The sequence below is a fragment of the Danio rerio genome, chromosome 2 (genome assembly GCF_052040795.2).
Source record: "Danio rerio strain M-AB ecotype USA chromosome 2, GRCz13ab, whole genome shotgun sequence".
Taxonomy (NCBI): domain Eukaryota; kingdom Metazoa; phylum Chordata; class Actinopteri; order Cypriniformes; family Danionidae; genus Danio; species Danio rerio.
Window position 1 is genome coordinate 50,912,501 of NC_141022.1, and position 14,032 is coordinate 50,926,532.

Below are 14,032 nucleotides of genomic sequence, written 5' to 3' on the forward strand. Positions count from 1 at the left end.
CTGGGAAAAAAAATAAAATAATATATATATATATATATATATATATATATATATATATATATATATATATATATATATATATATATATATATATATATATAAATAGTCCAGACAAATACCAAAAACATCCTTAAAGCTGACCCTACGCCTACAGTGATTCAATCGAAATATTATCAAGCAACAAGAAAACCTTTGTGCACAAATAAAACAAAATTTTACATACAGTGTTCATAAATGTGCGCAATATACTGACACTGAGGAGGAGAAACTGTTGAATGAAGTTGTTATTTTTGTTTTATGTTCGCACAAATGTATTCTCGGAGCTTCATAATATTCTGATTGAACCACTGAAGGCGTATGAATGATTTGGGAACTGTCTGTGTAGAATGAGGGAGCTCACAGATTTCATCTACAATATCTTCATCTGTGTTTTGAAGACGGACAAAGGTTTCTAGGGTTTGAAACAACATGAGGATGAGTAATTAATTATAATTCTTTTCGATTGTAATGTAAACTAACTCTTTAATGAGTGATGAGTGAGTCATTGAATTGCTCTTCAAACAGTTTGTTAAAAAAAACAAACAAGCGATTTGTTTAAAAATAAAGCAATAGCTGTTTTTATGAACATGTCTTTCACTCAAAAAAATGACCTTTGCTGTTGGTTCAACCTATTTTTTTAAAATAAGCTGAAACAACACAGTTCTTGAGATTTTGGGGACAACCTAAATTTTTTTATGTTCAATCCACTTAAATTTGTAAAAAATAATAATAATAATAATAATAATAATAATAATAATAATAATAATAAATTTGCTTAATTTCATTTAAGCATAAAACATTTTTTTAAAAATGTAAGTTTCAGAAGCATTAATACATGAACAAAACACTGGCTTATGGTTCCAAGACATTCTGCTCAAGATTGGTTTGAAAACACTTTCATAGTGAACGCAATGTATATGTGCAATCTCATGGCAATTCGTAACTTTTTGATTTAGTGGCTAATTCATATGAATTCCTACGGTCTAATTCGAACAATTTAGTACAATTTGCTCGTCACCCAATGACTGTTGGGTTTAGGGGTGGGGTTGGGTGCCATGCCTATTTTTTTAAATCGTACATTTTTGTACGACTGAACTCCTACAAATTCGCCACTAAACTGACAAAACGTAAAAATACTTGCATCTTCTCATGAGATCAGGCTGGACATTACTGAAGGCAATCAGTATCCTTTCAGACACCCATATTATTACTCAGGAACTAGAAAGCTACAGCGGTTTCCCCAGTTGAAGCCCTTTTTTTGCATTAAAATGGTGATTTAAATTATTTGACTTTGGATGGAAACGTAGCTACTGTAATGCACATGACCGGACCTTCAAATTACATTTCAATGTCTTTTCTTAACTCATTTCATCTCACTGCCAAAATGTTTTCTTTTAATAAAAGGAAATACTACAATTTCAACTATTCATCTTCTGTTTCCTAAACATAGTATATACTGCAGTACACAGTATGCAAAATGAAGTATAGTAATATTCCATTCTGAACTTGACGTCTGTCTAATAATATGGTATTTTGTGTGTGTGTGTGTGTGCTCAGATGAACTAGTAATAAAAGGGTCACACTTCTTCGTTTAGTCCGTCTATCTCTCTGAATGCCATCGGACACTTGAGTGCATTACTTCCAGGTCGCCCCTCTTCCTCTCTACGAAGAAGGCCTGAGAGCGTTGTGCTGAAAGTCAACATGTTCTTATGGAGTCAGTCTTTTATTCACAAGCGAGAAATAAGGAAAAGTTGGCACATCTGTCATTTCCGGAGCCCTTATTTCCTAAATACATCAGCAAAATGTGTCTCAGCCAAAAGAGTCACCGTCGAGTTGGGTCACAAACCAGCCAGTAAAGTGCGTCCGTCAGTGGACAGCTGAAATCAGAGTATGGCGCCACACTCTTCCCTGCCATTCCGTGCTGTTTATAAGCACAGTCTCAATCTTAGAGATGTTTGTTTGTCCTTTCCCTTTGTCCTCCATGTGTCCTCATGCTCTTCGTGAAGGAGGCGGCGAGTGTCATCAGAATATGTGATGTTCTAAAATGGGATATATATATATATATATATAAGCTGTATATATACGGAGGGGTCTGTTTCCTCCAGGTCTAAATGGTAAAACTAGTCCTCGATTCTGGTTCTAATCCCAACCCAACCTCGTCCACATTCTCCCCTTTGTTAAAAGCAACACAGATCACCGTTATCCCTGGATCCTCAGCAAGGCTCACTCGGACAGAGAGGCAGAGTGCAAGTTTCAGGAAGGATGATCATTTTGGTCAAACATTCAAGAGGTGAAGGAGAGCTCAAGTGCAGGAGTTTGCGGTCAGATCATCCACGGATCTCTCCATCTCCTTCCTGTCATTCTTCATTCAGCCAATGTGTAGGTCTCAGATGATGAAAGGCACCTGAAAGAGAAAGGCAGAGGCTTAAATTCAGATTAGATTAAAGGTCTGGTCAAATTAAAATCAAGTTAAGATGTTAGCATCAGTATGTTAGTTTTGAGGGTATCTATTAGCTAGTGTGCTCCAAAGCAAAAGATATAAACCTGATATAAACATCCAAAGCTTGCAGTTTGTCACTCAACCGTTTTTTGGATATCAGATTATACTTTAGTTTGGCATCAAACCACTGACCAATCAAACGCTCTATAGCACAGGTGTCAAACTCAGTTCCAAAAGGGCCGCAGCTCTGCACAGTTTAGTTCCAACCCTAATTAAACACACCTGATCAAACTAATTGAGTCCTTCAGGCTTGTTTGAAACCTACAGGTAAGTGTGTTGGAGCATGGTTGGAACTAAACTGTGCAGGGCTTCGGCCCTCTAGGAATTGAGTTTGACACCCCTGCTCTACAGTATTTGACATGTCCGCCCACTTCAAGCTTACCATTTGCATTTAATTTGATGCGCTTGAGCTCAACCACTCTGATTGGCAGAGCTGTGATAAAACAAAATGCTATTGGCTGTTTTTTATATAAAGGGGAGGAGCTACCATGTCCCACCCTGTTATCATGTTTCAGTCAAACCTAAAATAAAACTAGAAGCTAAAGAAGTTAATTGACAAAATTTGATGTTGGTTTGTTGAAGGTGAAGAGCCAATGGGAAGCGGGGGGTGCTGTTGGTGAAGGTGAAAATTTGACCCCATGTTGAGTCAATGAGATTTTTCCAAGTTTTTTTTTTTTTAAGGGGACTTTGAAGGTGTAAAATTTGGGGCGCTTTTGTGCACCAGTTGTACAACTTACACCCCAATTTAATATGCAGATTCACACAGCTTGACAACCTCTTCAATTGTGTAAGATCATGTGTTTTTATGAATATCTTGTTTAGAGTTATGTTGGGTCAAAGTTTGATCCCATATTAAGTCAATGGGATTTTTCCAAGCTTTCTGCTTTAGTTTTAAAAAAAACGAAACTTGGCCTTGTTGGAAAAGATATAGCAACAAACAGCAACACAGAACACAGCTTTTGGCCAAATTTGGGGCTTGTAGACTTAAGGAAACTAGGAGGAGATACGTTTGTTCCTAGAAGAAAGAATAATAAAAAAAATATGCTTAACTAGCGTTACAGTATGTTGGCTTTCTCAAGTCCTTTAAATGTATATTATCTCTGAAATACTTGATTCTGATTGGTTAGTCACGACAAGGTATGTCATTTCTGAATATCAACAGCTAAAAATGTTACTTTGAATTATCCTGACTATCAGTGAATACATTTACAATACGTTTCTATGGTTTTCTGTCACGCGGCTGTTTGGCGCTATCTTGAGACTGTATAATACTTAGGTTGGTATGTTGCATTTCAGCCATAATCATTTCTGTCAGCTTTGCTTTTAATTAAAGAATATATTAACTACTGTGGATCAGAACAATGTGTTGTGACTATTTTTTTATGTTTTGTGGCAGGTAGCCATGTAATAAGCAGGATAAAGTGGTTGTTAAAAAAAACTTACTTAAAAAAAAAAACATCTTTTACTTGAATGATGTTATAAATACATCTCTGAAAAAAAAATTTTTCAAGGTAAGTGCTTGCAAACTATTTATATGGGCTGAATTTAAACAAACAAATACAATTTTGCTATGTGTATGAATGCAACTTAATTAGTTTGCTTAATTTCAGTCCATATAAATTGTTTGCACACACTTAACTTCAAAACAATTAATAAATCCAATGAATATTTTTTTCAGTGCATGTGAACTGAAATTTAAATTGTAAAAGCATAAAAATAATACCAAAAGCAAAATGACAATACTGTAATACATTATTAGTGATAATGAAAACCGATATTACATAAAAATAAACTGAATTCGCATTTAATTATTTAACTAAAAAACCTCAATTGAATATACATAACAGAAAATTGTAAACGGGTTACAACAGATTACATCTAAAATTTTAGTAGTTTTACAAGTTGCAGAATATAGCAGATTTGACTAATATTATATTATATTATATTATATTATATTATATTATATTATATTATATTATATTATATTATATTATATTATAATGTATCGGTCGATGTATCGGTCCGTTGTGGTAAAGAAGAAGCTGAAAAGGCAAAGCTCTCAATTTATTGGTCAATCTACGTTCCTACTCTCACCTATGGTCATGAGCTTTGAGTTATGACCGAAAGGTCAAGATCTCGGATACAAGCAGCTGAAATGAGTTTCCTTCGCAGGGTGGCAGGGTGGCAGGATGCACCCTTATAGACAGGGTGAGGAGCTCTGTCACCTGGAAGGAGCTCAGAGTAGAGCCGCTGCTCCTCCACATCGAGAGAAGTCAGATGAGGTGGTTTGGCCATCGGTTTCGATGTCCCACTGGGAGGAGGCCTCGGGGAAGACCCAGGACACGCCAGAGGGACTATGTTTCTCGGCTGGCCTGGGAACACCTCAGGATCCCCCCAGAGGAGCTGGAGGATGTGTCTTGGGAGAGCAAAGTTTGGAGTTCTCTCCTAAGATTGCTGCCCCCGCGACCCGGCCCCGGAAAAGTGGATGAAAATTATTGAGATAAGATTATTATTATTATTATTATTATTATTACTATTATTGTTATTATTATTATTATTATTATTATTATTATTATTATCATCAATATATGAAATACTGTTAAATATTGTAAAAATAAGCTTGCTCCTAGCCATTTTGCCTGTAAATATGTATAAATATATATATAAATATGTGTACATATGTATAAAATATGTAATGAATTACAAGTTATTATAAGGTATTATAAAAAAGTATACTGATGCCTCCTAGTGGTGTCTGGCACAATAACGGAGAATAACAGAAATCAGTATTATTATATCATCAACATTTGCCAAGAAAATGAAGTGAGAATGCAGCAAATGATTGAGCGAGCTGACAGAAAGAGCGCTGGCCAGTGAAAAGAGTCCTACATCCAGCGTGGATCAGAGTCAGTGATCAACAACATCTCCAGATCTGACCCGTCTGCAACACATGTTTCTAATACCACCCTGCCACGGGCCATTCGAGACCCCCGCAAACTCCTCGGTGGACCCCCAGCTCTGTGCTTACAGGCCCTGCAAATTAATGACATCAAGATGCAGACGGGGATTGAGAAGCGGCTTCTGTCAAACACGGGATCCAGAGCCCGCTGCCGCTCTGGTCGCATGTGTTTGAGTGGACGGAGAAGGAGATCTTTGTTACCCGGAGCTCATTACATGGCTGGCTGATGAGATATAGCTCATCTCACGGGGTCGCGAGAGGTCACGGGTTAGCCATCATAAACCAGCAACCTGCGCACTTTTGACTGGCTAATGTACACTGGTGATTAGAAGGCAAATATGTCGATGAAAATAATCTGAGTTGACGTTTGGGTGATCGTATTTCTTTTTGGAATCAACCACTTAAAAAAAAAAAAACATTTCATCAAAGGAATGTGGACTAGTGCAGTGAATATACTGTAAAATGTGTGTTGTAAATGTAACAAAAAGGTAAACAAATTAAAAATAAATTAAGAAGCTCTCATTATGGCTGGATTTAGAATAAACAAATCTAGGTAAAGAGTAGATTTTTATCATTTCTAAGTCATTTTAGAGTGCTGTCAAACGATTAATTATGATTAAATGCACACACTGTAAAACCCAAAAGGTTAAGGTAACTCAAACCATTTGAGGAAACCGATTGCAACAAACCATTTAAGTTCAAAAAGTAGTCCTAATGAGTACTGTGAACTTAATCCATTTGAGAACAGTAAAACCAAATAAATGAAGAGAACTCAAACCAATTGAGTACTTTAAAACCCAATAAGTTAAGGCAACTCAAACCATTTAAGGAACCCAATTGCAACAAACCATTTTAAGTAATACAATACTAATCTATAAGAGTACTGTGAACCTACTCTATTTAATGAGGTATTTAATTAACTCTTTACCTTCAACACTGAGTTCAAAACTCGTTTCTTATGAGTAGAATTAACTTTCAGTGCATTTTGAGTTAACTACACTCATTTCATTTGCTAAAGTTGACTGTTGGGTTTTACAGTGCAGACGTACTGTATATATATATATATATATATATATATATATATATATATATATATATATATATATATATATATATATATATATATATATATATATATATAGTGATATTTTTTACATTTAAGTAAATAAATATTTAACTTTTTTAATTATATATCACTTAACTCTCTAAGCCTGGCTTGCTATCCAATAAACCTGGCATTGTAAAAAAAAAATTTAAAATATTGTTTTTGGATCTTTTTCGAATTGCATTTACTGTTTTGTATGTCAGTTTGGACATGCATAATGCATAAATATACTGTTTTAAAATAATCTTTTACTTTGTTTAAACCTTGCATTTCTTACAATCATCTGCAAGTTTTTATTTAGATCAGATCCAATCAACAGTTGATAAAATAAACTTTGTTTATTCAACTATTTTGATGGTCCATTTGAGTATCAGTAGACTGTCTGCTTAATATCTGTTAATACTGCTGCTAAACAGACATTCAACTGGCTATAAGAAACTTTTCAAGTACATGTCACTTACACTAACCCTAACCCCAACCTAACAGTCTACTTATAATCTAATGAGAATTAGTTGGCATGTAAATGCAATGTAGCTTAAATTCAACAAACAGACCACCAAAACAGTGACCATGAACTTGTCTCGTTATATTATAATTTTTTTTATTTCAATGTTTGTTAACACCCAAACATATGTCAGAATAATGAAAATAATCTGTCGCTTTTGATATTGTAAAAAGGAATTAGTTGACTTAAAAAAGTGAGTGAACCTGTTACTATTATACGTGGACCGCACGTTTTAGCTCTGAAGTGGCAATTTAAAATACTTTGAATGTTTTATATTTTGTTACAGACATACAGGGCAACTGTTTTGCAGCATATTAAATGCCCGAAACACTATTTTTAACTGTACAAAATTGGAAAAGGAATGTTGTTTTTACTCTCTGATAGTCAAAACATGTCCAAAAAAATTTAGAGGTTAAATATGCATTAAAAAACATACAGAAAAAAAGTGTTTTATGTAAATTCAGTCCACATATATTTGGGTTATATAATCATATCAAAAGATGATACTTAGGTTTTTATTCTAATTAGGTTCCAATGAGCCCAAATAGCAAAGAGAAATAAAAAAATGCATGTAAAAAAAACACCTTTGGTCTTAAGAGGTTAAAAAAAAATTAAGTAAATGAACTATGTGAGTAATAATAACAGTTCAGGTTTACTCAAAGTCAGCTTGTCACTTTTAAGGTAACAGGTTACCTTATTTTTTTTAATCAAGTAACTAATCACTTTTTACAGTGTATAACCAAGTAGAACATCTTTCCAAAATATCATATAGATTTGAACAAGGTGGCTAATTGCATTTTGGTTATTTGGTTAAAATGATTTAAATGTTGTGTAAAAATTCCCACATAATTAAGACTACATAGTATGTTGCAAAAAAATTTGACAACGTCTTATGAACATAAATAATCTTCTGACATTATTGAGAGTAATTCAAGTAAGTAATATTTTGCTTTATTCCACCAATCCAAATGAAGCCCTTTTTAGAGGATAAACACGTGACAGTCTTTCTACAGTAGTAACAGTGCTGGTATTCACCTTGCTCTGCCCATATTGGCTGTACTGGTAAGACGCCACATGGTCGACACTGTACCCGGGTGAACTGTAGCTGGACGGGCAGTAGGACTGGGAGCTGGGCAGAGCTGGCATGCTGGGAAGGCCTGGCAGAGCTTCCAGTCTCTGAGAGGAGTGGCAGCTGGCGGGCATGCCTGTGCTGGGCTCCAAACCGCCCGTCAGCGGAGACAGGGCGAAATCAGACTGCGGCTGATGAGGAACTGCGCCTGGATTTAACAGCCCCATCACCTAAACACACAACAACACAACACTTTAGTTCATTTACGCCACTATAGTTGCAACTCTAAGTTGTGCTGGTATTAAATTTTTTTTCAAGGTATTAAAAAAGGTAGTAAAGGGTATGAAATTCAACTTTAAAAGTTCTGTATATACCCTTTAGCTAAACATACCATATTCTGACATCAAACGACCCGGGTGCGGACCAAAAGTGCTAGTGTGAAAGCACCCTAAGTCAAGTGCTATCTAAGGGTTTCTGTCGGCATTTTGCCTGCCAAATTTAAAAGTATCCCAAATCCACATGCAGAGGTGTAAATGCAAAGGTTTGGTATTATTAAAAAAAAAAAACCCTTTGAATTTTTATTAAAAAACTGTTGAAAGTGATTTAAATAATTGTAAATGTCGTCTCTTTTAGAATAACCCCCTCCAAAAAGAGGTGCTTTTTTCGTAAACTCACATTTGAAAGTGTATCTTTTAGGTTCTGTGTGGTCTAGGTTGCTGTAATTAATTTTGCTGGTTCCTGCACATGTCAGTAATCAAAGGATAAAGAACAATGTCTCTATCATAATCTATGCAAAAGTTATTCTATTCCAACTGATGAGAGAACCGAACCACTTATGGGGATATTGGGCCAGTACGGACCCTTAGAATTTGAAGAATGACGTCACAGACCCGGTACTGCGTATACGCAGAGTTTAGAAGATTAATCAATTTGTGGTGGGACAAGTTGAATGAATTGAGTGGAACCCTGCATTTTAACAGTGTGGATGTCAATGGCTGGTTTTCCCCGAACATCCGGTTTAATGTTTGACAGAATAGTTTAAAACCACTTGAGTGCCTGCACTGTAAATGGTGAGGACATTTTCTTTTTTTTCTTCTTTTTTTTGTGAACTATCTCTTAAGTTTTGTGGCTATGTTGCAATTTCATACTTGGATAATAAATGATTTCTTTTACTCAAGTGACTACTGTATGTGAAGTACAGCAAATAAAGTGTCTAATATTTCAGATAACATTTGTGAAAATAAAAGTATGCACACTATTAATTGAGAGTTTCAGTTTCATTACAAATTTTATAATCTCGCTTTGCCAACTGAATGTTTTGTTTTGTGCGATAAAAAAAATTCAAACATAAGTTATACCACCCACAAAAGTAATAGTATTAATAATATATGTAGAGACAAAAAATACCATGGAAATCAATAGCTGTTTTCCCCCAACATTCTTCAGAACATCTTGTTTTATGATCAACAGCAATAAAAGGCATGAGTAAATGTGAGTAAATGATGGCAGAATTGTGAACTATCCCTTTAACATTAACAGTCGCCTAATATTTGACATTCATGCAGTTTGATACCTAAAAAACAAGCTTGTTAAAAAGATGTCAAATAACATTTAAACAGCTTTTCTCCATTTTGAACACACGTGGGATAACTTACACTCCCATATCTTTCAAACTCCACCATCTCCACCAGTGTATTTGCTTTCATTGCGAGCTCTGTGATGTGGAACCAACTCAACATACCAAACTAAACGTAATGACAACTATAAAGTCTTCAATTCAGAGAATAACGCTCATCAGATTCAGTGACGGTGGTAAGGATTTCTCCGGCTCTCACACAGCGTCTTGAGACGGCCGTGTCTAATTCACTACAGTGACAGACCGATGAGTGTGCCCATCAGTGTCTCATACACCGCATGATAGGCCAAAAACACTTCAGTTTTCCCTCCCTATGCTAATCATTAATCAAAACCAGCCTGGTTCAGAAAGAAAACCCTCAAGATCAGCAACCAACCGGTCGAGAGACCAGCCCACTGACTCTGTCCAGTCAAATTATTCCCCATCCTGCCGGACACATGGTTCCTTTTAAAGCCTTCCCTTCCCCAGTGCAAAACCAAAGAGGAGGAGGAGTCGTTTCTTCAACATTTTCCTGAAAACAACTCAGAGTTGTGTGTTTGGAAAGAGAGCAAAGCCAGAAGAACAAGAAAAAAAAGTGAAATCTCAGCTTGAGGGTGGTTTCTATCAGAATGTGATGTTCATATATAACAGAAAGGAGGAGAGAAATATAGGAAACAAGTGTGTTGAGAGAAGAAGAATATCATTTAAAGAGATAGTTCACCTAAAAATGAAAATTCTGTCATTATTCAGCCATTATTTAAAACCTATTTGAGTTTCTTGACTTGAACACAAAAGAAGATACTTTGAAAAATGCTGATGGGTGGCATCTATTGACTTCCATAGTATTTTTTTTATTATGAAAGTTGACAGCAGGTGACGCGGCGGCGCAGTAGGTAGTGCTGTGGCATCACAGCAAGAGCTAGGTCACGGCTGGGTCAGTTGGCGTTTCTGTGTGGAGTTTGCATGTTCTCCCCGCGTTCGCGTGGGTTTCCTCCGGGTGCTCCGCTTTCCCACACAGTCCAAAGACATGCGGTACCGGTGAACTGGGTAGGCTAAATTGTCTGTAGTGTGGATGGGTGAGTATGGGTGTTTCCCAGAGATGGGATGCGACTGGAAGGGCATCTGCTGCGTAAAACATGTGCTGGATAAGTTGGCGGTTCATTCCGCTGTGGCGACCCTGATTAATAAAGGCACTAAGACGAAAAGAAAATGAATGAAAGTAGATAGCAACAAGAATTCTTCAAAAGAGCTTCTTTTAAGACTTACAGAAAAAAATAGACTCTTAAAGGTTTAACATTGGCTATAGTTTTAATTTTGAGGTGAACTGTCTCTTTAAGGAGACGGTATTTAATTTTAAATATATGGGTGAGTTTGCTTTGAGATGCTTTGGGGACAAATAAGACCTCAGACATGAGCTAAATCAGACAAAAGCTCCCTTCGGAGACATCTGGAAATGTCCTCAATTGGAAAAACAATTCATAAATAATTTTTTATTAGCCTACTGCATTTTTAAGGTGGGAAAAAAATCAGCTATTGCAATGGGAATTTGGATTGCCGGTTAAAATTCAACTCAAAAAAGTTGATGGGTCAGAAATGAAAATATGGATGTAAATAAAAATGCATGCAACCCCTTTAGTTTTTTTGTTGTTGCTGTTGCTGTTGTTGTTGCTGTTGTTGTTGTTGTTGTCGTTTGTTTTTTTTTTGTTTTGTTTTTTTGTACATTATAATGCATAATTATTATATTTCTCTAAACAAAAAGTATTGATTATCATACATTTGTACCATGATCTACAAAAGATCTGCTGCAATATTATATAAAGATCATTTAAGGATCACAGTGCAGCTAAAAATACTAGTTAATTCTTTATTTTAATGTTTACACTTTGCCTCTATCTTTCAAACAAGATTTCATTCATATATCAGCAAGAAAAAATCAGTTTTTAATCATTTAATTCATTTGAACCAATAAAATATGAATACAAATAAGTAATATATAAACATGTTGGAAAGTTTATTATTTGACCATATTTTGACATTTTACTTTGAAATATTTATTTGAAGTATTAAAGTACAAACTTGACTTGCATTCGATGTGCTTTATATGTATTAAAAATCACTTTTGTCTATTTAAATTGATGCAGACATGGGTTGATTCACTTTGACCCTTAGCAACTCTTAGTCCCTAAATGGCTTTTAAAAATAATAATAAAATTAAGTTTAATTTCAGTGAATTCATTCATTTTTCTTGGGGTGCCAAATCAAAGTTTGGGCCCTAGTTTGCCACATCTCTGCACTAAACAATAAGTCATCTTTGATATTTCCTTGTTTTGCCAAAAACAAAAAAAACGTGTGTGTTTATGCAATTAATGCTTTTACAAGCAGTGTGAAGGGTCATGAAATTCCTCAGTGGATCCATCTTTAACAGCTGCTGAAAAGAGGAACGCACTGAGAGCTGTAAGCGCTGGCAGATTTTCAGGTGCAGATATAACTCATGGATCACACGAGCTGACAGCGTATATCATGTACAGCAGCGCATGTGTGAGTCGCACGCTGATGTGTGATGCTTAACAAATGAAAAGCACATGGAAGGTTAAACTCTGTCGTTCACCTCCCCATGGGGGGCCGGGGGCCCGACTGCATGTGAGGTGAACGTTAAAAAAAAATTCTTTCCATGTCCAAACCACAGACAGGAGTTGTTGACAAAAAGCTTCCTCGTAAAACTTCTTCTTCCCAGGCAGGGTTAATGCGACATACACAGCTGTATAAGAACCTGAGGGATCATGCAGACCACAGTCATAAAAATGATGTTCACAAATTCATATCGAAAGCTATTTTGATGGAATATTCAAGTGTAAATATTGAAGTCAAAATTATTAGCCTTATTGTGAAATATGAGTTCTTTTAAAGATATTTACCAAGCTGAGAAGATTTTGTTCAACATTTTTTAAAACATGATAGTTTTAATGGCTAATTTAATTAACCTTCGATAACCTTTTTTTGTTTATACCATGAAGAATATGTTACTCGTTTTTTCGCAAGATACTAATATTCAGTAAAATCAGTATATTAACTACATTTATTAGTTAAAGTTATTAGGCAAGTCATTGGCCAACAGTGGTTTGTTATGTAGCCAATTGAAATAAAACTAATCAATAAATAAATAAAAGATTAAATAAAAAAAAGAAGGCTAATACTACTGACCTAGAATATCAATTTAAAAAAAATATTCCAGTGAAACCAAACAAAAAATGACTTTCACTAAAAGAAAAAAATATTATAGGAATTATTGTGAAAAGGACCTTGCTCTGTTAAACATCAAATCGGAAATATAAAAATAAAAATTTAAAAATTAAAAATAAATAAATAATTGACACTGCAGAACTGTACAATTAAAGCATGTTGTGTGAGTGATTAGAAAATTGTGTCATGCTACTGACTAGAACTGATATATTTCATTTATCATTCATGTAAGGATTTTGAACAAAAAATTTAAATGTACTGCACATATTTTTTATAATAATTGTGTTTATTACACTTGTCATGGGAATATATCAGAAATATTGGATTTATCAAATGATCTCTATTTAATATAACTGCCTTACTGCGAGATTCTGTAAATGATAGACAAACTATATGATTATATATTATACAAAGTATTATATAATCACAGCTTCAAAAATGATCAATGCTTTATTGTCATTTTTTTCTATGTACGACTATGCTGTGAAAATGTTATGATCAATAAGCCATGACAACATATGTTTTATGTTAATTATAACTTTTGAATTTTTGGATTTTATTTTGATGTAGCAACATTAACAACAGGATTGTTGTTGTTGTTGTTGTTGTTTTTAAAAAGCAAAGAATAAAATAAAATAAAAAATAAAATAAATAAACAGATAGATAAAATAACTATAAAATAAAACTAATTAAAATTAAATAAAAAAAATAAAAATTAAAAATTAAATAAATGAACACATAGATAAAATAACTAAAAAATGAAAAAAATTAAATAAAAAATAAAATAAATAAACACATAAATAAAATAACTACAAAATAAAACTAATTAAAATAAAATGAAAAAATATATAATAATAAAATAAATAAAAATAAATAAAAAATAAATAAACTGTGAAGGGTAATTGACTTCTCATTACAATTGACAATTTATACCAAACACATATTTTCTTAAAGTTTATTTACAAATCTTTAAATTTACACATCTTGAAACAAATATACA

General features: G+C 34.2%; 1 protein-coding gene across 4 annotated transcripts in view; it reads right to left on the reverse strand.

Moving 5' to 3' along the window:
- Positions 1–983: 983 nt before the first annotated feature.
- Positions 984–14,032, reverse strand: part of pax3a (paired box 3a) — a 58,954-nt gene continuing 45,905 nt past the window's right edge. For 2 of the 4 annotated variants that reach the window (XM_087238785.1, XM_087238784.1), the window contains exons 8-9: positions 8,144–8,407; positions 984–2,443 (exon numbers count right to left, since the gene is read on the reverse strand). In XM_087238785.1, the coding sequence (XP_087094911.1) occupies positions 2,426–2,443; positions 8,144–8,407 (282 nt within the window). In that variant the 3' untranslated portion in view covers positions 984–2,425. Of the gene's footprint in view, positions 2,444–7,189; positions 8,408–14,032 lie in introns of those variants that run through there. The other 2 variants (NM_131277.2, XM_087238783.1) reach the window with 2 other exon arrangements.